This window comes from Acinonyx jubatus, chromosome D4 (assembly GCF_027475565.1).
Source record: "Acinonyx jubatus isolate Ajub_Pintada_27869175 chromosome D4, VMU_Ajub_asm_v1.0, whole genome shotgun sequence".
Lineage (NCBI taxonomy): Eukaryota > Metazoa > Chordata > Mammalia > Carnivora > Felidae > Acinonyx > Acinonyx jubatus.
The window spans coordinates 52,237,633-52,261,950 of record NC_069391.1 but is presented as its reverse complement, the minus strand read 5'-3'; the positions used below and the strand labels follow the sequence as shown (position 1 = coordinate 52,261,950).

The 24,318-nt window shown below is 37.9% G+C and overlaps 1 protein-coding gene across 26 annotated transcripts in view; it reads right to left on the bottom strand.

The window, feature by feature from the left end:
* BNC2 (basonuclin 2) overlaps positions 1-24,318 on the bottom strand; it is a 436,381-nt gene that overhangs the window by 12,797 nt on the left and 399,266 nt on the right. For 17 of the 26 annotated variants that reach the window (XM_027047204.2, XM_027047207.2, XM_027047214.2 and 14 more), the window contains 2 exons: positions 13,122-15,091; positions 12,625-12,690 (listed from right to left, as the gene is read on the bottom strand). In XM_027047204.2, coding sequence (XP_026903005.1) covers positions 12,625-12,690; positions 13,122-15,091 — 2,036 coding nt within the window. The remainder of the gene's footprint in view (positions 1-12,624; positions 12,691-13,121; positions 15,092-24,318) is intronic. The other 9 variants (XM_053205067.1, XM_053205071.1, XM_027047224.2 and 6 more) reach the window with 2 other exon arrangements.

Here is a 24,318-nt window from a genome sequence, read left to right as displayed (position 1 = left end):
ATGAACTCATGGCAGTGCATTAGCTCTGCTGTTCATAACTTCAGTACATGGGTTCATTCATGGTAGTCGATTTCCATTATGCAACCACAGTTCAAGAGAATTGATTCTTTTATGCTCATTTCTTAATCTATTTCATTTTTGTTTAATAATTGTCCTAAATATCATATGCAAAACACTTGAAGTGGGGATGGGAAGAACAGGCTTTGGAAAGTCTGCTCATTCACTCTCATGGTAGTGGGGTTGGAGATTTTCTAAGAAACTCACACAGTATTACAAGGGCAGAAAGAGGAAAAGCGAGAGGAGAGAAAGAAGACAGACCTATTCTTTAGAGAGTACTGATCCTGTCCCTCAAGAGGTTAGGTTCAGTCTCTACAGAGTAGACAAAAGGCAGCTTAACAAAGACCTATTGTTGGACTCTGGAATCAGTCGATCCAAACCATTAATTGTCATAAAACACTGTCCTCATGAGGAGATACAAAGACCTAGGGTTAACAGCAACTTGCAAGTTTATTTGGATCAGCAAAATTAAAAGGGCAAAAAGAAAGGGAAGATGGAAGAGACAGAAAGAACTCATGCCTACCAATTGTCAGATGAAGAGAACAGGATCCTAAAATGGGAGGAAAGCCAGGAAGTGCTGGAAATAGGAGAAGGACCCCTAGTAGAGGAAGCAGTGTCCAAGGTGTATGTAGTAAGTGGAAGGAGGCATCTATGAAGGAACCAATTTTGTGCTCTCCAGAGACAGAGATGGTTTTTCTAGAAACAGACTTATTGTGAATATTCATCTCCAGAAAAAAGAAATAATCAATCATAAACAAAAATATATATTGTATTAGAACTCGTTATATAAGAACATACAGAGCATGAAAGTTCTTTCTACTTGCTTTGATTAGATAGGGATGCCTATATTCAGATACAAATTCCTCTTACAGAAAAAAAAAAGTCACTGGGATGGAGAGAGAAGATGAGTTCCTAGGTAGAAAGGGTAAGGATCTGGTCTTACTAGGTAGGGATCTGGTATTAATTAATGAGTACAGTAGCACTCACTAAGAGAGGAGTCCAAAATGTAGCCCCAAGATAGTCACTTTCAACAAGAACACAAATTAAATCTCATTCAATCTCCAGTCTCCTGCAGTAAAGGAGAATACTCTGCACATAGGAGACACTTGAAAGTACTTTTATAGGCCTTCAATCAATAATATGCACAAGTCTTAAAGAAGCTTTTCCCAAAATACATTGAGGAAAAGAAAACACAATGATCCCAAGACTGGAAGCACATAACTGAATATTTAAGAAAAGACACTGGTAATACAGCAAAGGGTAATTCTGACCCTATTAATACCACAGTGTGGTACATGGAAATGCTATATAATTAAGACATGAACTAGTCCTATAACTTGGGGTGTGCTTGGAATTACAACAGCTTCCTCTGAATCTCTGTACTCTTTACTATTCCCTCCACACTACGAGTTTACCAAACGCCTTTTGAAAACTAAGATTCTTCTTAAAAGCAAAAAGTAATGAAGCCTTGGGTAGGGGAGGTCATAAAACCAATATTAACTCCTTGACATGCTGAGTGGAAGTGCTGTAACTGGACTAAAGTGGACACCATTCCTTTTCTGTTTCTTTAATAAAAATTTTACTGATGTCAATTATATTTCAATTAAAAAAAAACACTACCATGCAACCACCAAAGACACTAAATTCATCAAACACAGTTAAGTAAATGCAAGTGAGAGAAAGTAAGTCTTGCTGGGCATTTCCTTTCTCATGTCCCTCTTGTTCTAATGCCCACTTAATGCAATGTTTGACTCATAAAAATTAAAGTTAAAAACATTTTAAAGGAAAACTGTTTTGAGGTTTTAACATTGACTTTGATATATAGGGAAATAACTTTAAAAAAAAAAGTTCATGCCCAAATTAGAAAATCAGAATATAGTAGTCAAAATTGAATATAGTGAATTAAGCCATAGGTTACATGAGAAGTCCAATATTGAATCAGTTTTGAATACAACCATTTTAAACTTAAACAAAATACTTGATTATTAATTAACTGCAATATTTTAGGTGAAATGGAATTGAGGCTCCATTTCAGATTAGGTTTTGTCTTTATTTTCTTGCTCACCTCTGCCACTCAACACACACACACACACACACACACACACACTCTCTCTCTCTCTCTCTCTCTCTCTCAAATTATACTGTCCAGAATGTCAGTGACGTACACATAACAGATACCATATATATGGTGTGTGTGTGTGTGTGTGTGTGTGTGTGTGTGTGTGTGTTTGTGTATGTATACTTGTGTATGAATGCATATATGGGGGTAGAGAAGTAAATTTATAACCAATCTGGAAAAACCTAGCTGCCAGATTTGAATGTACTATGGGATACTGAATCAACAATACTCCTGAATAGAAACGTGTATCATCTATCCAAATCCACAGTAATTAAAAATTAAAACCTGTGCCTCTCATTAATTCTTTTCTGACCTGGATTGCTAGGACATTATTTGTTGGATTTAACTCTCCCAAATTTTTGTTTTAATGGTAGGAGGCTTAAAGCTCTGTGAATTAAATGACATTTTTGATATTATACATTTCTGCAAAACTAGTAGCTGTTCTATAGGATATTATTTAAAGATTCTCACCAGAAGAGCTGAAAACCATCTCTAGCTCACAAACACATACAAAAACTGAATGTAAAATTTTAGTGAATGCTTAAAAAAACCCCAAAACTACAGAAGTACCTATGAAATGAAAGAAATAAAAGCTAAGCAAATTCTTGCAAATTAAAAGTATGAAATTCAGTCACTTCAATCTCTTTCAATATAAAACAAATCATCCATACTGGTCACGCAGACAGTTCCCTCTACATTCAAATTATTCACTTGAAGATAAGCTCCCACCAAACTCTTTAGGGGTTTAGCTAATTTACTGCACAGATACGGCACGTCTGTTGTAATAACAGGTAGGATGTATTGGGGTCGACCATTTATCAGAATTAGACTTCTTTTCTCAATTCACAGTGAATTATGCTGCCTACATGACTCCCCTCTCTCAGAGCCCGCCATCCCCTCACGGCCCCTAATGTGGCAGGCAAACAAAATTGACAGTCTCATCTTGTCAACAAGGGGTGATTCTCCTGAGAAGCCATTTAACTTTGCCGAGGAAGCAATGTATTAATGTGCATGTCCCAGCAATGTTAATCATCTTCAAGCTTCCGACCTAACTTTGACGTGAACGAAATCACCAAATTTGTTTACTAAATGAATCGTAATATGCTAATAAGAAAGCATGACATATATGGAAAAGCCAAACAGATGGTTTGTTTACTCCACTTTGCAACTTTATAAATGTTGTAACTCTGAAGATGTTAGTGAGAATTATTGGTTTGTTGGCAGAGGCAAATGTGTCTTTCGCATACTAAATCTGGTGCTACAGTTAGAAAACAATTTGTCATTGCTGTGGAATGCATAAAAAATGTTAATGTAGTAATGGCATTTGGGAAGGCAGATTGGTAGATGGAAAATGTGTATGCTGGATGCTCAGGTTAAGTGTGGAACTGATATCCAACAGCCCTGTTCCCTAACCATTTTACTTGTGAGTTGCATCCGACAACATCAAGGCTTCTCCAGGGTGCTGACTGAATTCAATAGGTACCTGTTGCACTCTAACGTGACAGGAGCGTGCTGCATTGTGAAGAGGGTTATGTTTTCACAATATTTGGAAATTTCCTTAATCAGGCAGCTCATATGGTGCTCAGTTTACTACTAGTGGTGGGTATGAAAAAGACCATGAACACCGGCATCTTTTAAGGAATTAAATGAAGCTGAGCTATAATTCTGAGTTTTATATATAAATATATTTTTACCTTGGATGAACTAACCCTCAAGTCTTCCAACCCTTGTGTTACAGTCTGACTTTTATAAAGAGCTTAGAAGACATGTGTAAAATAACAGGAATGAATTTTTCTCTTGACACTCAAAACTTTCTGCCATTTAAAAAATAACATGTACAACATGAAACCTCAATTTCTTCTTGAGATCTTTTCCAAAGGAGATACTGCCTAAGACTAAATATTCAAAATGCGTTACATCATTAAAACGGTTAGTTTCAGATCTTTTAAAAAGATAACACTAGGGATGTATGAGTTCCTCAAGGGAAGGGACAGAATTTCATAGATCATCAGTATTATTATTTAGGTATGGCCTCATCTAGAATTCTATATTGAAAATGAAAGTACTTAAGATACATGAACAAAAAGAATGCACAAAATCTAATTTATGCTTTTGGTTAAATGATGTTAAAACTACCAACGAAAACACGAAAACTTCAGTTAACTAAACCAGCAATACACCTATGATACTAAACATTTCAATTTTTAGAAAAATTCAATTTTTTTTTACCTTTTATTCCACAAGCATAGGGGAAAGCAGAATTTTATATTAAAAAGGTGCTTATTTCTCTCCATATTACGAACCACTCCCCCAACTTCTTAGTCTTACATACTGAGATTACCTCTAATCTTGTGGGATTCCCTGGTGTACCACCATGTAGTGCTAAAATTTTTACCCACCTACAAAAGAGAAATGAGAGAACAAAGTGATCTAAAGAAACCACTGAGTTCATCTTGCTGCCCCAGGATCACTTTGGAGCAAGAAACATTAGCAGCTATCCCAGCCTGGCGCTTATATCTCATTTGAAACATCTCCTCATTCCTGACCAACAAAGAAAATTTCAATAAAGTACTTTTACTGGTTTAACAACAGTGAGCTCCTGGGATTGTCAAAGTGCTAAGCCTTTTCCAAGGAGAGAAAAAATCAGGAGCTCAAATATAATTAACCTTCTATTCTCAACGCAAACTGCCACGCACAGGAGCTCTGCAGTCTATTAGCAAAGTTATAATGGCCAACAGGCAGAAGCAAAATTGGTCAAAAAGTTGGCTGCTGCTGTCATATTTTTGGAATTATGATTAATGGCACTAATAATGTGGATGATTACTGATATGTGTATCTCCAGCAGTTTATCATATCGCTCTGGCTGCCTACGTCCACAATAAACAGGATGCTATCATTTACCTCTTTATTGAAGGCAATCCTTCTCTTGAAGGAGCATATTCTAATTACTTCGTAATGTTTTATGTCTTAAACATTTTGCAGCTCTGGACCTTGCCAACTGCTTCATGTCTACCATTGATTAATTACTGAATGTTTAATCAAAATTTAGAACCTAATGTAGTCATTTATGAGCACACTGCAGTGCCAAAGTAGTTAGGCTTTGCTCCCAAGTTTAGAGAGTGTTGGGTTCAAAATCAAATCCCAGCTATACATGAGGATCCAAGAATTTCACCTTGGGTGCACTGAGGTTGCCAATTCCATCTCTGCTGATGAATGGAAGGTAATCTAACTACACGGTAAACAGCATCTTTACTTACCCTCTCCCTACTGACTTCCCTCTCCTCTTTCCCTAATTCCCTAATCAACAGAGCACCACCATTGGCTGCTTTGGAGAACAAGAAGGTCCTCGTGAATACCCATCATGAGAACATAGTTTTGAAGTGGTTAAACAAGTGAAAAATAATTTGCTGGGACAAATACATGAGTTTTTTCTTAATGTGGATTTTTTATGGTACTGTCATACAACCATTCACCGTTGAAGTTAAGTGTTTTTTTAATACCATTACTGAACTGCTGAAATGGATGCTAATATAGCTTGGAGTGCTAATGTCAAGTCCTGGTAATAAAAAAGACAGACTGCTGAATGAAATAATTTCAAGTAAAAAATAGAACAAAAGTGCTCTCTCTCTTGCTCTCCACTTTTATTGAATTGGGACTGACTGAGCCAATTGCTTTAGAAGTCTGTAAAACACAATTACTAGTGAGCGAACTGACCCACCAGTGCCCCCTCAGTGACAGAGCAGACTAAAAAGGCAGCAGGGTCACAGCGGCCCCCCTCAGCTGGCCATCAAAACGAAGAGGCTTCCTTCTGAATGTCTGTTGTTCTCATTGTCCAAATCTGTCTCCTTTTACTTACAAAACCTTGTTATTTCCCATCAATGTGATAAAGTAACTTCATACATTACTTTCTAAGATGAAGATGTCTATTCTGGCTATTAAGGATGATCTGTCTTTTGATATTCTTATTTATGTGGATGTTTATGTATAAACACACATATACATTATGTGGATGCATTTAGATTAGAACGTTAGCATAATTTTTGAATAGCTGGTAATAATTCAGATTGATATATGCTCTAGCAAAATTGAAGCATCACTTATATATGTTCAGCTAGAAACACTTGGCTTTTTTTTTCCCAAGGTAAAGTCAAAATAATTAGAGCAAGCAAGAAAAAGAATTAAACTAGAAGTGGGTAACATTTTTCCCCCTAGTTAATAAAAGAAGTAATAAACTCCATAAAGTACTAGAGTTAAGATCACTAACACTTCAGGCATAACAGCTTTTTACCAGGAATTTACAACTCCTGTTTTAATTCAAGCAGCTTGCATTGGGACATAAAATCTAGGTATTTTTTTTAAAAGTGTAGTTTTATGTTAAGTAACTGAAGAAAAATCATCCTTTCCTAAAAAGTATTCTTTCCTCTTCTTCTGCAGGCTGTTTCTTTCTCACACATGCACACACACACACACACACCTTGGCACTCAAGAATCAAAGTTACTAAATCCCTTTTTTATGACATTGTAATTTTTTGGCAAGTGTAAACTCCTTTCATATTCTGCCACATTCGTTTATTTGAAGCTTGTGGGAGTCTTGCAGCAAAAACATTAAATTATTTAAATTATTTCTGAAGCTTTTAAAAGAAGAAAAATGCTTTCTAGCCAAAACTTCACTAAGAAATTTCAATACAGAAAGGAAAGTCTCCCTTCCTCTTAGCACAACAAATAATCACTCATAGTGAGAGATAGCTGGTAAGAAGGCTTTCACCTGAAAGAGAACCACCCTCATCAGTACCGATATGATCAACTGCTAATGTATGTGTGCAGTCTTACAATCTGCTTTCAGTGAGAATGGCCTATGTTTTGTAAGGAAAGATTATCTACAAAACAAGTATCTCGAATAATTATGTACAAGAATATTTATGACCAGTAAAGTCTCTCAGGGTGTCAAATAGATGGTGGCAGACCCAAGAGACGAAGAAATCAGGAAGATGACACTTTCCAAGTGCTGCCATCATGAAAAATACTGCCTGTGCACTCAGTATGTGCATTCTGTTCTAAGTGCAATTTTTGCCTGAATTTTCAAGATAATGCTGGCAAGAGTAATAGCTTGTTCCTTTTAAGGGAAATAAGGAGTATGTAGGAAGCATGTCTGTGTTGCAGATATGTGAGTAGGAAGCTATGTATCAATAAGAGATCTAATATAACTCTCATCAATAGAATGTGTAAGAATCTCTTTGTATCATGAAAAGGAAGTCATTCATCCACCATTAAGTGGTGTTGTCTATTTGGTGTTCAGTTTGGAAGACGGTGGAAGTGACTGGTGTAGTTCTTGGAGTGGAGGAGTTGAAAGGTCAGCAGAGGCTTAAATGAGCTTGTCTTACATCCAGCTGGGCCAGCAGGAGATCATTAGGAAGATCCGAGGCTCACTTTAGGCTTGTCAGAGTCTCTCCCCATGATACAAGGAGACCGTTTTGCTCATTGCTCTTCTCCCAGTGTATAAAAAGAACCCCAGAGACAGGAATGACACCGAAGTTTATCTTACTACCAAAGTTTCGCTTGAGGAGGGCACAACTAGCAATTACTCAGAAGGGGGATTTATTTTGTTTGTTTGCCTTTGATGGAAAGTAATGGAGATAAGTACAAAAGACCTATTGATCTGCTGGCTTCTACTGTGAAACCAAACAGAGTAAAGGGTGGGGGGGGGGGAATCTCTTTCTTAATATTTAAGTGTCAGAGGACCTGAACAACTTCACCTTAGAAAAGATATTTGGAAAAGGAGAGTTTCAGTTTGATTGGCAAACGTATAGTAAATGAAATGGCTGATGTCTTCAAATGTTCTCTTGTATTTGAAGAAAATTAGTGCACTGTATTTGACAGCTAATTTTATTACGGCAAATAGACTAATAGTTACCTCAAACTGGTGCTAAGTGGCTCATTTCTTGAAGGTAGTGAAATCATGTGCATTTATTGAAAATCTCTCTTTAGAAAAGTTCTCTATAAGTTTCCAAACATAGAGAATGATGGAAAAAATGGATGTTGCTGCTGAGAAGGTGATAACAGGAGGCAGGTAGCATGTTTTCACATCCTCACCTCTGTTGTTAATGTATGCAGTGGCTCATCAGAGGTAGCTCATGCTAATTTATTCCTGCACACCTGTATAGGGCTGGAAGTCAGGTAATCAGACAGGCAAAAACTATACATCTCTGCTTTTCAGCTACAGCTACCCAGAGGCCTATAGAGGAACAAATTTAGTTCTGGAGACATCAGCAGGTTTTAATAAACCAAATACAGATGTCTTCCTCCATACAAATCAAGAAGTTTACATGTTTAAATCTGGACTGATTTAACTAGCAATCAAAGAGAAGGTTCACACTTGGCACCAACAGTTGCCTCATATTTATTTATAAATCACCCTAAGCAAATATTATTTTGTTTTTAAATTTATTCACGGGGGCTGAATCATCTTTCCTACACCTTGAAGATTAAACATATATGCTTACCTTTCTAATAAAATTTAAGACAAACTTTGACAATTAGCTGCCACTATTCTCAGAAATGAGGAACAAAGATGGTAAAGATCATGTAAGATGTAAAACGAGATAAACAGTTCTTTCTAAGCAGATAATGTAGTTTCTGTGTACAAAGTCTTCATTTTAGCTGAGGGAATTTTAAAATTGCCAATCACTAAAACAGATATAAATAGATTTTAATGTATTAGCAAATGATAAGGAATTTCAGGGAAAAGGATAGAAGGGCATTTACTTGTTGTTGGTGGTGGTGGTGGTGGTATTTTAATAAAAATCAAATGTAGGGGCGCCTGGGTGGCTCAGTCGGTTAAGTGTCCAACTTCAGCTCAGGTCATGATCTCACAGTTCATGGGTTCGAGCCCCGCGTTGTGCTCAGTGCTGACAGCTCAGAGCCTGGGCCCTGCTTCAGATTCTATGTCTCCCTCTCTCTCTGCCCCTCCCCGGCTTGCAACTCTGTCTCTCTCTCTCTCTCTCTCTCTCTCTCTCAAAAATAAATAAACATTTAGAAAATTTAAAAATAAAAACCAAATGTAACTTATAAAGGGCTTCCCTTATACATAGGTGATCCATGGCCATTCAGCCCTCCTAGGGATCAAAATTCAAGACAGATGATGAAAAATGAGCAAAGGTAAACTAGGCCTTGCTAATTCTGGCGATGACACTGTCTCCAGGAAAATTTCCTTTATGAAGACTAGGTTCTAAGCCAGTTAGTTATAATTTCTTCTTCCCAGGATGTTTTTTGTATGCATACTTCAAAATGGAGGGTCAGCTTCCTAATCCCTGAAGGAACACTATCTTAGTAGCAAAAAAGTCCAGGGATAAACAAGAAGGAAGGAAGAGTGTTTAGGGAGTGTCACATCTAATACTACACAGCATCACCAGTATATACTTATATACTTTAGCAATCACCTTATAGTAACATAGTTATTCACAGAGAAAATAATTTATATTTCACTTCTATAAACTCAGAAAAAAATTTATTCCAATAACACCTAGTGACTGGATAAACTGAACCTCGTGAATATAGCTTTCTGTCATTAGTGTGGAAGGGTCCTCTTTGCTTTTGAATTTATTACACTCACACTGAGTCACAACATTGTGCTTTGAGTCAGCCCTAACAAACCACACATACCTCCTCACTCCCCCCCCCCACCGCCCACTGCTTCTCCTTTTGTATGACTTTAGACAAAGAATGTTCCCGCTTTTCAAAAAGGTTTCAAGTTCATCTTATAAAATCTAGAATGACCATAAGCAAAGACCTGGAAATCTCTAACTGCCAAATCTAAAACACAGTGTTTAACATCTTTCTACTTATATCTTACTAATAACATGCCTATTTGGAGACCAAAAATGCAATCCCTCCTTGTATATAGCCATTTTGGAAAAAGCCCAAGAAGACCTGCGTATCACACCTGTAAGGTGTTCTAAGCCCCAAGACAAGAAGACTGCTTTTATAAACAGAAGGAAGAGGGTTATTCTGTTAGTTTCATCAGTAGACATCCTGTAGCCTTGCACACGGCAGCCCCCACTCAAAATCCCCTCTAATGCTTTATTTGCACAAGGAAGACATTGTGGAGTCAAGGATGGATGAATCAAGACTCTGGGGAAAGGAAAGAAATAGGCCTGAGGACAGCAGGATTAAAGGCAAGGAAGGGTTTCTGTTTGGGAAGGTCTGTTGGCTCAGAGAAAGGTAAGGAAATTTGTCTTAGCTTCATAGTGAATTGAAGAAGAAAAAAGCAGGGGCACAAAATTCCGAGGACTCTCATGATTAATACAGCAAAAATGAAGAGAAACAGAAAGGTAAGTTTGAGGGGGTAGATCAGAGATGTGCTCCAAGAGGCTCTGTGAAACAGGAGATTAAATTCCAAGTCAACATTAGTGGAAGAAGTGACGGTAACAGGCTGATGTGGGAGTAATGTTTAAGTTCACTCTGTAGAGATGCTGGAAGAGGCAGGTACCCCAATAGCATAACTGTTTCTGATTATGTAGTGGTAGCTACGGTTGCATCATATGTTAATTCAAGTCATAGACTCAACAAGGATGAATACTTTCTTTAAGGAAAAAAAAATGCTCAGATTAAAGTATCATAGGTTTTGTTACGTTTTTTAACCTGTTATCAAAAAATGTGTGTATTCCTGAAAAGCAAAACTTCAAGTGAGAATCAAAAAACTTGGTATAGTATTTTTTTCAATTTGCTTTTCTTCATCTATCATGTGTTACAAAACTCCAGAATTATAAAGATTAACTGTGATGTGGTATTTCACCCAAATGAAATGAAATACAGTGCCTGTCTTCTGAGGCTTGCAGTCTCCTGTGTGACTGAACACACACGGGAGATATGTGTACTCTGCTTCCCTAGAATAACCCAGTTATCCCAGACACTATTCTAAATTTCCATACGGCTAGTCATCTGCCAAGCTCCTAATCTCTACAATAAAAATGGGAGATTGAAATATTCTCCTGCTATTAATGAATGTTTTTCCTTAGACAAACCACCCTTTCAACAGTACCTCCTTCTACATTAGGACATAAAAACACAAGTGCTTGTGCTTTCTAGTGGTGTGACATAAATGAAAGCACCATGCTTTGGGGTGTTGTAGCCTTTTGGCCCCACAGCCATTTATGCGAGTGTTGTAACTTTCAGTATTTTCAGCAAACCAACTAAAACTGTGATAGAATTCATGCAAATAAGCTTAAATTTTGGCTTGTCTTCAAACACTCCATTTCCATAAATATTTTATGCAGGTCTTCATGAGTCTTTTATTTTTGTTAAAAAAAAAATCCAATGCATTAACCTCATTATCGCAAGTGCACTATTTCAAATATAAAAGAATGAGTATTACTCACAAACTTGGGGGTGGGAGGTTGTATACGGTACTCTATTTTACTATTCAAATTATAGAGATCTTATCTGTTGTATTCTTGTAGTGTCAAAGATAACTCAGAACTGAAAAGAACTTTGTGACTAAACTTTTTATAGAACAAGGTAAATGGGACTGGGGAGAAGGGAAATCTTTTAAGAATATAGATTTCTCTTCAAAGCATATTTTGAGTTGTACAAAGAAAACCACTTATTTTCTCAGAAATTTTGCTTTTAATGGATTGGACCCCTTGCATTTCAGCACTATGGAAAATACTTTTTAAGTGTTATTTTTTAAAAAGATTAATCTTTTAAATGTGAAGACAAAACAGGGTATTCTGGAAGCAGGTCACTACTTTTCAGTGGTACCTTTATTATATGTTACTTTGCCAAAGAATTCTAGTCAATTGATAAGTGCTAGAATTTGGGAGGTGGCTATTTGGAAGCTTCCTTGTTTCTTCTACATATACCGATTTTTTCCCATCTAATGAAATTTTGCCTAAAATTATTTTTAAAAGACAACGTAAACCAAAAGCCACATTCAACATAATAGGAAGAATTAACTGGTGTGTGACTCTGGGTTGGGCTGGTGTATTATGTAAATGATCTGCTCATAAGCTGACTTCAAGTGCAGGATAACTGTGTTACCCCACCACTGACCACCTTGACACATTCCATTTATATTACATTTTCTTGAGGACTGAAAAAGAACATTGGAGGTTTAAGACCAGCTGCTTCTGTTTAAACCCAACTGTTTCAGAGCTGTAGCCACATAGCTAAGGTGTGATGTCATCTCAAAGCTGGACATAATATATTCTAACTGATCCTAAAAGTATATGCATGCCCCCCCCTTTCTGTGCATAATTCCCACGACAGACTGTATTTTAGACATGTGCTCAAAGACACTGTGAAGTTAAAATAAAGAAACCCATACCACCATACCATTTCCCCACATTAATAATTATTTTGGTCCCATTTTCTTCTAATATTTTCGTGACTCTTAAAAGAATTCAAGGACATACTAAATACTCATGTAAGAATGATAACATTTCTGGTTATACCTACGGAGATGCAGGCTGTCTCGATGTCCTGGACCTATGGTTCTTTCCATCCGTAAATTTCTGTTTCTATATTGGATAAATATGTGTGTATGAAGATAATATATTGATTTAATTAAAAAGCCACAAGGCAAAGCAGAAATATATATAACAGAAGCTGCGGCTTCTAAGTGAAGCTTCATGAGGAAGCAGGGAACCGTGTACATAGTTAACTTATTCACACCTAGATGCATGGGGAAACATACATACACACATACACAGAGCACAGAGAAAAATGGCGTGCATTACTGGGTAAGATGGCATATGATTCTGCATGCTTAATCATAACAAGCATCAACTGCAACAATCCTCCATGAGCATGGCAGCTTGGTTATCTCATGGTCACTGTGGACAATCTTTACGGTGCATCAAAAACATCTAAGTTGGATTTTTTAATGTTAAGTCCAACATGACTGGCACCCTCCACCCCCAGCAGGAGCAGCCAATGGAGATTTACTGACCTGTCTCTGCTTCGGCGAGAGGGGAAGGCAGCATTGCAGCCAGCCACTGTGCAGACATGCATCTCTTTTAAGTGAACGTTCCTGTAGTGAAGCTTCACACTGTAGGAGCTTTTGAAACTCTTCTTGCACACGTAACAGATTTTGGGGTCTGGGCTAGAACACAGGTCACCTTCTGGGGAGAACTTTTGAGGGCTGCCGTAATTCAGAGACGATGTGAAACTTTCATGCAGGGCTGCCATGCTGGCCCCCCCACCATTGTACAGTCCATACTGGCTCATGTAAAACATGTCGTAAGTGGGATCTGTAAATTCTTCCTTCACCTTGATGACATCCTGGTGAGAGGGCTCACTGTGGTTCTCATCAGGCCTCTCACTGCTCATCAGGACTTTTTCGCTCACTTCACTGTGAATGTGCTCATCGCCTTCCATGGACTCCTCACCTAGTTTGGGCTCTGAAGACTCAGATTCATTCTCATAGTCCCGCTCAGGTTCTTGGTCCTCAGAAGTCATGCTGTCAGCCCTTCTTATTTCAGTCCTTGAAATGCACCGGGTCCTGCTATGTTTAGAAAAGTCCTTCACAGAAATGCCTGGACTCATCTCCTCTTGGGAGTGGCAATGATTGTCATGGCTCACATCGTTGACTACAGCTCCGCCATCATTAGGGTCATCATCTTCATCGTCAAACTCATCAGCGGTATCAATGATTTCCTTCTCAATCTTCACAGGCATGCTGGACTTCCTGGGCTTCTTCTTGGGTGCCAGGTCAGCACTGGGCTCATGAGTGGCCATCATCACTACTGGTGCTATGGGCTCAGAGGGTGGTGGGGGGTGCTGCTCTATGGTACCACTGGCTGGAATGATGGGACTGGTTGGGAGGGAGGTTGGAGGACTCACCATTTCCCCCGGAGTGAGTAAACTTCTATAAAATGGAGGAACTGGCTGTACAGTCTTTAGCCCAGAAAAAACCAGCTGGCTAGGCAGAGGATTCTGTAAGACGGGGTCTAATGGGGGAGTGGTAAAACCCATTGGGGGCCGGCCAGGGCTTGTGAGTGTGAGATTTGATTTTGTACTTGCTATAACAGGAGTGGCAGCTCCTGATGTGGCACGAATTAAATCTTTGTCTCGGTTATTTCGTAGCATAGGCATGTGAAGGCGAGGATTAGGGTTCGCACTGTGGCGATTCCGGCTTCGGAGGGAGCTAAAGACCATGTTGCAACCCTCGATGGTGCATCGGTGTTTGATCTTCAGGTGAACAGCATTATAATGAATTTTGAGAGTACCTTTGTCATAGAATGTCTTCCCACATGCATTACAGAACACTCTTCCTTTCCTAGAGGCTGACCCCATCCTTCTCATCCGATGAATCCGGAATGAGCTTTTTGGGTGTTCAGTTTTGGTTAGATCACTGACTGGGGCAGAATTCTGAATGGGGGACACACAGGCTGGCTCAGTTTTGGGCTCCACATTGGTAATGCTGGTCAGGGCATTTCTATTAGGCGTCTGATCATTCTTATAAGGTGTGGGAGATACTTCAGATTCACTGCTCTCATTGTATTCATTCTGGGTTGAAAGGCTTGGTTCCCGCAGCCTCAGTCCTGGTTGCTCTAACAGTAGCCCGTTTGGAGGCAATCCAAGCAGTGGGGCTGAGACTGGGTTTATATACTGGAATGGAAGCAGAAATGCAAGGCTGTTGGGGATGTTTTCGAAATGATGAATGCTGGAAGGGTTGCTGTTCTCTAGGTGAGCAAGAAGGCTGGGACTCCGGGTGCGATTATTGCTCTCAATGAAAGTCCTTATGTCTGAGTCTGTCTTTGAAGATGGTACAGCTACGGCCTGCCCTTCTTTCTCCTGAATTGCCATCAGCTCCACAATGGATTTGGTTTCTCCAAATCGCAGAAACTGCTGAAGGGTGATGATTTCCTCTTCTCGAGACATGATGGCCCAGCGGTCCAGCACCTTGCCGGCAGCATCCTAGAGGCCACATCAAAGAAACAACAAAGATAAACACAAAAACTTATTGATTGTGCATAATTATTCAATGCAACTGAAGGAGCTCTGCCTGCTCATGAAACACCAAGAGTGACAGCAGAAAACAACACACAAGCACTGTTCATAAAAGTCAACCCACAATGCAAACTTTTCTGCCATGCAATCGCAGTAATTACAGTCACAGAGAAACAGATTTGAGTTTAATGTCAAAGCAAACAAAATGTAGACCACTGGGGGTCTATTATGTAAAATGCCTTCACTACTGCTATTTTAACAATGGTCTATATAGTATGCAACTATTTAGCACATATTAGTATAAGACGTGAACACTTGCTGTGCGACATAGTATAAATGCAAAAAATGGTACCTTAATCTGTATTAAATAGGGATACCATAGGAAGGGATTAAGCACATTTTGTGGAATTTACTTCTTCAACACAAGCAGACATGGTACTGGATTTAAAGATGAAAATTCCTTTAAATAGGAGCTACTGTATAACTTTCTGAATTAAAAAGATGAAAAAAAGTAGCTTTGCCTTCTGTGCCCCCAATTACTAAGGTGTGTTTTTTTCTCTTTTTTTAATAGCTGTATTTTAGTGTCATTTACTAATAGACAATCTCATAAGGTAGAATAAGGAAAAACAGTAATTATACTTTTCCTGAAAATTGATTGTAATCCTAGGATTCAAAGTTTGAGTTAGACTTTAAGTATTTGACTTTTTTTTAATGATATTCTTATAAATGACAGTTATAGATATTTAGAAAGTAAACATGTGATGGATTTAGATAGAATAAATGTGTAAAAATGTTGTCTCTTAACATCCTCCTCTGATAGCAAAGGGAGTCCATAGAGAATACACATCAGTAATCACCAGACTATGTGTTGTTAAATATACATTAAAAAGCATTTCACACTTTCATTTTTGCTAGTAACTATGAGATTTGCCTGGAGGTAGGACTTAAAAATCCTGCAATGTAATGTCAGGCAATCCATTTCAGCACAGATTGAGAGAAATGTATTCAAATGCTTAAATAATGACTCCATCATTTTCTAGAGCACAGCTTCTTCCTAACCAAGACAGGACACTTCACAACTTCTGTGAATAATACTTGCCCCAACCCTGCCTATCAATTTAAGAATGCATAAAATCTTCTAAAAAAACCAAAACTAGATATTTATTAATTACAAAAAGAAAAATCATAACTTTACAATAGGGAAATCTAGCAGACACCACCTTAACCAAGTAATCGATGTGAACATCACCAATGTTAAGTATCATCATGTACTTTCCAATATTTACTGAGAAAAGCACATCATCCCTTTCTTGCTAAAAGCTGTATAACCTCAATCTAATCACAAGAAAACATCAGATAAGCCAAAATTGAAGGGCATCCTACAAAAGAGTGGCTAGTACTCCTCAAAGTGCAGTAAAGAGTAAATCAGTAAAGATTAAAAAAAAAAAAAAAAAGGACCAAAGAATGGTTACAGATTAGAGGGAACCAAGCAAACAGGACAAATAAATGTAATATGAGATTCTAGAGCTCCCAGGCCAGAAAAAGGCCCTCAGTGGGGAAACTGGCAAAAGCTGAATAAAATCTCTAGATCAGTTAATAGTATGGTATCAATCTTAATTTCTTAGTTTTATCCATTGTGCTGTGTTTATGTAGAATATTTCATTAGGGGAAGCAGGATAAAGGGAATTATACTATTTTTGCAATGGGAAATTCTGCCTTATAGATAGTTCTACTCAGCCTTGTGATATAAAATTCTCTTTGGACCAAAACTGTATGGTCTGAACCACGACAACTAGCTCGATTGTAAGGAGATATGTATCATTTATTTAAATTGCTTTACAAAAAACAAGCTCTAATAGTTACGTGCAATGCCTTATAAGGCTTACTCTAGCATTGTATCATTTTACATAAAGTATATGTGTGGGTGTGTGCGTGTGGATGTCCATTCCTACATAAACTGGCCCTCCCTCATTTTGTAGATAACATGAGCCTTCAGGTTAAATATCCTCATGCAGGTATCTTCTCAGAACACTTAGATGATGATGTGTATACATGGTGACTCTGCATGATCCTGGAGTCCTGCAATAGCTAGTTTTTAGAAGTATCACTCAAAGCAAACGGTCTCCTTACAAACCTGTTTTGGAATGGGGGGGTGGGAAACAAGGGGGAACATTGGTGCTATAGGTAAATAGAAAAATAAATTGTGATTTTGTACAGATTATCTCATTTGAACCTCATAATAGCTTCCAGAGCTGAGCAAATGTTTACCAGATGAGGGACCAGGGGTGAAGGAAAGGGGGATGGCTGGTTGAAATTGCCAAGATGCTAACTTAGGGTCTCGGACTCCAATCCAGAAATTCTGACTCTAAGTTCATTGAGTGTAATGACTGTCACTCATAATGTCATTTCCCAGGTGGGCACAGTGGGTCTGTGACAAGAAATAGGACTTCTCCTGAACAAGTCTGGTCTCTGAAGCACTGTAATGTCCTCCTCCACACTGTTTTTCTTTTAGCATCAAATCCACTCTCCTAATTGTTCTTTTATGGAAGCTTTTACTATGGATTGTGTCTCAGGCTGAAACGCAACTTGAGCAGCACACAGTCATTTCTTCCCCGGGTAGCCTTCACCTAAATCTGCATGTCGATAATGTACTTACACAGCTGGCAGCCTCTGGTATTAAAACAGCCCTTAGAAACCATAGCAACTGATCAAACCCACCTGAGGCATCTCCTTTCCATCACCCTCCTATCTTCTTTCCTCCAACGGAACACAGCAGTCCCATATGGTTTCTCTTTCCTCCTAGCCCTCCACAATGCCTGCCGCTATTTCTAAAACCACTGCCTTTCAGACCTCTTTTAGTCCTGAGTAGCTGTCTTTGCTAAAATGGAACTGTTATGTTAAACCACTTACTTCTAGTGGAATAGGTCCAGGTAAGCAAGATTTAGAACTTTGCTCGTAGCCTGAATCATAAAAGAGACGCTTCATTTATAGTGGTAATGGAAACAGCAATTTATACTACATAGAAGAACAACATAACATCTTTGCAAACAAACGTGCTTGGGAACAGGATAGACATCTACATTACATACTCAAACTAGGGTCCTCCTGACAGGGCACCCTCTGAATCCAGGCAATATGAAGTGCCACAGAAGTTCTTTCCAAAGAAGCCACCATTCATATTTGATCAAAGTTATCTACTACCATTGTAGAGCAACTGCACAAAGAAACAAGTTGACTTTCTTATACAACATAATGGGTATGCAAGCTCAATGCTACAGATGGCTATCAGGTTTAGCACATCCTTGGATAAACTGGTTGAATGGGACTTGGAAATCATTAAGGGGAAAAAGGAAGGCCTGGATTCTTTTTCCCTGAAGATCTCAGTGACAGAGGTAAACATGGTCTGGTGTAGTGATTCTCAAAACAGTGGCTTGAGAGAATTCCATGCATGTTCTATATGCTATTTGAAAGGGAGCAGAATCTTTTTTTTTTTTAATTTTTAAACCAGTCTGCAAATAATTGAGAGCAACCATTTGGAAAACTTCTGGGCTATTTGACACTGCCGAAACAACAAAAAGCATGATTTTTTTTATTAATTTATTTTTATTTTATTTAATAAGTATTGACTCAAAACTGATGGAGGCGGGGAGAACTGGTCCTTCCTCACAGGTAATTTGAGAAGTACAGATCTAGAATCTCAGCCCCCTTACATATCAAATAAACTTTACCAGGGTGAATAAGAGCCATAAAAAAGAGTTATTCTATTATCACAGAATAAGCATTTAAAAAACAAATTATGTTAGACCAGCATGAATATTGTGATTGCCGACCAACCCATATGGGGACACTGGTCTTGCATAAGAATAATAAATCACATCAGAGTGTATAACTGGATCTTATCCTTCCCAGTCCATTCTGTAGTTTGTGAGTCAGTTCCTTAAGGTGTTCCCATTTGTAACTAGAGTTCAGTGACCTTTAAACCTTTACACTGGGAATTTTTATTTACAAAATGAGGATAATAAGATTTACCCTGTTAAGTGAAATGCAAGGTATTATTGTAAGTATTGATTTCCTGTGAAATAACCAGCTATACTGTTAATTAAAAGATGAGCAACACCAAATAATCCTGACTTATAAACCAGTTTTACTGGGTTCAGAAGAAGTATAAAACACTTAAAATATTTACATGTAAGTATTTTAGATGAAAAGACTTCCTTTTATTTTTGCTGGAACTGGTGATTATCACTCAGTAGAAATCTGGCACCTAGTTCTATGTGGCTCTGCAGAGTAATGTTTTAAAATCTTTTCTGCAGTAGAATCAACTGTCATGGTTTCAATGGCTTTATTTAAGCCTTTTCTTCACATCAAAACACCTTATATAACCTATAGTTTTAAAAGTAAAAGTAAAGTAAAGTTGACTGTTTTTTCTTATTTCAGGGAAAGGGACAGTAGGGAAGGAAAGGATGTAAAGAGATGGAAGAGAGACCAGATGAGAAACTTTGGGATAATTAGACTGTCGGGTGACTTCAAGCCCACAGACTCCCCAGTCCAAGAAGGAACCCATCTGTGCTCATGGCAGGCCACTACCATGCTATAGCACAGAGGGAAAGCAAAGCCTTTCTTTCTGTCCATGCATGGAAATGAGGGAGGAAATACTGAACACAGCAGAGTTCTGGAACTTATTTTCTCTCACATTATTCAAATTATTAAGAAGTAAGAAGATTGTTTAACTCTAAAAGAAGAGCAGAGAATAATTTAATTTTCTATTCTATTACATGAACTTCTTGTCAGTCAAGTTTAAGGCATATTTTTTTAAAAAATCCTAAAAATGATTAGCCAAGAACTAAAACTATTTCCCCTTTGGTATACTTTTAAATCTTTTACTTAAATGACATTGAGCTGTAGAGAATGCTGACCACCTAGAACAAAATCAGAAATTTATGAGCTGTACTTTTTGATTCCATGTATAGATTTGAACTGTGTTATCTTAAGAAATTATTCCAACATAACCATATTGGCAACTTATTTTCATGACCAATTTTCCATTGGAATTTTCTATTTTCTATCCTTCAGGATTAATTCAAATATCAAGGCAAGAGGAATAGGGTTGGGTAGAAGGTGTAGACTTACCAAATTTCAAGACTATCTAGCTTGGTACTCTATCAGGTAAAATTTAACAGTAATTGCAGGGTTAAAATTGAAGAAGCAATGCTATGAATCATAAATTTTACCTGGTTTTCTAGATGTTTAAGTCTTAAGGGCAAACAAAGAATGGGACAGCTATACTGTGGAATACTACTAAGCACTTGAAAAGGAATAAACTAGTGATACACAGTAAAACATGGAAGACTCTCAAAAGCATTAATGTTAAAAATCAAAGAAATCAGACCCCCCAAGAACTACCATTCTACCATTCCATGCATGGAAATTCTGGGAAAGGTTAGACTGTAGACACAGAGGGGAGATCAGTGGTTACCAGGGGTGGAGGGTGGGGGAAAAGGGCTGACTGCAAAGAACACTGGAGAAGTTTTTGGGGTGATGGAAATGTTCTATAACATGACTGTATTGATGTTTACATGAATATATACTTAAAATTGGTAGGTTTTATTGTATGCAAAGTATACCTCAAAACATTAAATCATGCAAACTGCATGAAATCTCACACTTACAGCTCAACATTAATAATTCATCCTATTTATAGACCATTTGCTTATTTCCTGCATTGTTTTGTGACAAGAATAACAAACACACATCTCTTCCATTCTCTCCCACAATCCATTGTGACACGGGGAGTAAGTAAAAATTTCTTTTTTTCTATCTAAAAGATTATTTTTTGCTAATATTTTATAAGTGGCTTTACAGTAATATGTTATTGATTTAGAAAGAGCTTTACATATATTAGGGTGAAAGGTCAAGTATTTTTACCAAAGGGGTGTGCAGTCCTAAAACCTTGGAGACTGCTTCTCTGCACAGTTAAAACTGAGGTGTGGCAGCCGTGTACTGAGTGCACGCACCTTCACAAACACTTTGGATGATGTTGATGAGAAGCAGTCAGCTAGTTTGCCTTAGCCTGCCTCCACCTAACTTTGTGCTGGACTCTTGATTATGTGGACATGTGTCAGGATGTGACCCGGAAATTAGGAAATATATCATCTAACTTCTGGGTCACCTCAGGAGCAAGCGATGGGCTCAGACCATTACTGCAGATCATATGAGTGGGGGCATTCCACCAACTTAATAGACAGGATCTGCGAATGGAGAGATCATGGGTGCTACTCGTGGGTGGATAGGGTAGGCTCTGAGGACTAGAAGTAGCAGCAGCTTGAGAAAGACACTCTGTGGAAGGGAAGCCTTTGAATATTATGCACAGTTTAAAAAAAAAGATAGAAGTCATAAAACTTTTGGTCCTCGTTTGTCCCATTCTCCCACAGTGACCTGTTTTAGAACTCAGATGGGTCCATATGTAACATGCAGATATTTCCATTTAAGTTGTCTTTCTGAAGTCAAGCCACTATTAAAACTTTTCTCTTTAGCCAAAAATTTTAACTGATCTGGGTGCTCTCTGTTTATATCACAGCCAATTCCTCCCTGCCCCCCTTTTGATTAAATTTTATTTATCTCTATAATTTATATGACTTGGCAATCCTAAGCATGAATGGGCCAAAGTTTTGTGTGTCTATGTGCCTGCACGTGTGTGTGTGTGTGTGTGTGTGTGTGTGTGTGTGTGTGTGTGTAACAGACAAGAACGGGACATGAACAGAAATGGCAAAATAAAAAAATTATTGGAAGTAAAAGATTCTGGGAAGTACTTAGGGAAATTTTTTAAGCAATGTTGTGATAATTTCTGAGAAACACTTGAAATTATGTGGGAAAAGAACTTGGCATGCTTATTTGTTTTAGCAAATTTACATTTAAACACATATTTCTTGGAGGGCGCTGACTGAGAAAGATGCACCACTAGCATATACAATGTACAGTGGAACAGTTTGGTTGTGTAAGTAAACAAAATTATACTATTCTTTATTCACACAGAGCTCTTTTATGTGATTGTGCTTTTCCACTATTTTAGGCTAATGTTTCTAGGCCAGCTGAAACAACTGTGCTATGTGTAGGCAGAATGAAAAATATTCACTTATACCATGATTGCACCAAATGGTTCAAATTAGACTTGATAAAAAAAAAATCAACATTTGTTTTGGGAAATGAAAACTCTACTCAATTTCTATGATTTGGAAATTCGTATTCTGCAGAATTTCTCAAGAGCATCACTTTACCTTCAAAATATAAAGCATACCAGTCACATTTTTGTTTCCTCAGCTCCTCTCTAGGACAGAGGTGTCCCATGAAAAAGAATCAGTGGGGGGGGCGCCTGGGTGGCTTGGTCGGTTAAGCGTCCGACTTTGGCTCAGGTCATGATCTCACGGTCCGTGGGTTCGAGCCCCGCGTCGGGCTCTGTGCTGACAGCTCAGAGCCTGGAGCCTGTTTCAGATTCTGTGTCTCCCTCTCTCTCTGACCCTCCCCCGTTCATGCTCTGTCTCTGTCTCAAAAATAAATAGACGTTAAAAAAAATTTAGAAAAAGAATCAATGGGGTGTGACACAGACAGAAAAGAAAAACTTCCCAATGACAATAATCAAGAGTGGACTTTATTTGTTAACAGTTATCCACATGAACATCCCCCTTGGAAAACAAATGTGCTTTCCTCATCAACCCAAGATCATCATTGTCACTTAATAAGTGGGCAAACATTAGAGCTAGGTATATTTTGGTTTGCTGTGATTACAGAAACTGGCGATAAATTCAATATGTCCAGATTATAAAGACCTGGACTTGAAATATCTTCCTGATTCCTCCTCTTTCCCCTTAAGGAGAAATGAATACTACAGGAATAGCCACCAATGGTTAGAATGTTAGAGCTCTCAGAAAACTTTGTATTACAGAATTTCCTGTCAAAAGATAAACCTTACTGGTCCTTGTGAGCTGACATGCTAACACTGAAGTCTCCCCTCTATACTCGTTGCATATAGGGACTGGCCCCAAAAGAGTTACTGATCATACAGAGACTATGACTATGATACTTGGTTCACTCTTATTGTACATGAACCTCACTATAAATCAGTCTGGTAACCTTCAAAATGCTGGATTATGGAGAATGGTGGTGTACTGAGGCTATACATATCAAATTCATATCAAATTACTTGCATAAAAAGCACAAAGTCAAGGAATGCCTCTCCATGGATGGAACTGGAAGTGTGATGCACATGGCCCTTGACTGGAGTGGGCAGCAGGAGAAAAAAGTATCGTGGGGATTTTATGTGACTTCTAGGTACTGGGGTTGATATTTTCCAGTATATAAATCTCTACCATTTCTTTTTCTGATCCACATTTGAAATTGTTTTTTACGGTGAATAAGATGTCTTTTAAGAGAAAAAAAAATACTGAAAAATTGAACAATACATCCTCTCAAACTGATCACCTCTCTAACCAAAATAACATTATCAAGATGCCAGGGCACTAGTTTTAAACGGTTCTTGTATTTTTTAAAACATATTGTTTGACTTTTGATAAAAAATTCACTTTGCTATGTTCTTCATTATGGACCAGATAAGAATATATAATTCATAGAGGACTCTCACTTTTTTCCCCCTTAGTAACAGTCTGTACAGCATTTTTATTTTAAAAACTGTGATTGTGATAGATTACTCCAGGATTACAACATATTTAATCACAGAAGCTCCAGCTTAGCTCTATTGAAGGCCTGTCAGGATTTCTTCTTTGTACCCAGGAATTTTAGCTGGTCTGGCTTAAAACAAGGCATACAGATTTCCTCTATGGGCATCTGTTTGCAAATAAATAAGGCAGGTGCCTTGCTTTGCCATATAAAAAAAAATTCAGAGGAGTAAATTACACTCTATAATGTCTAGAGTTGCACTTCAAAGATTCAAAAAGTACTTTTCAAATTACTTAGCTCTGTATTAAATCAAACCTGAGAAACTTTTAAAGACATGACATATTTCAATGCTTAATAATAGTATCTTAGGAATCACTTAAGTTTCAAAATAGAGAATCTTAAATCCAGCTGATATTCCTAGAATACCAAACTCCAACATAAAATTATCTGTGTGTCCTTAACATAAGCACAGAATATCTAACTGTACTGTAGATAAAACAGCATTTGTATCTTAAAAAAATCTT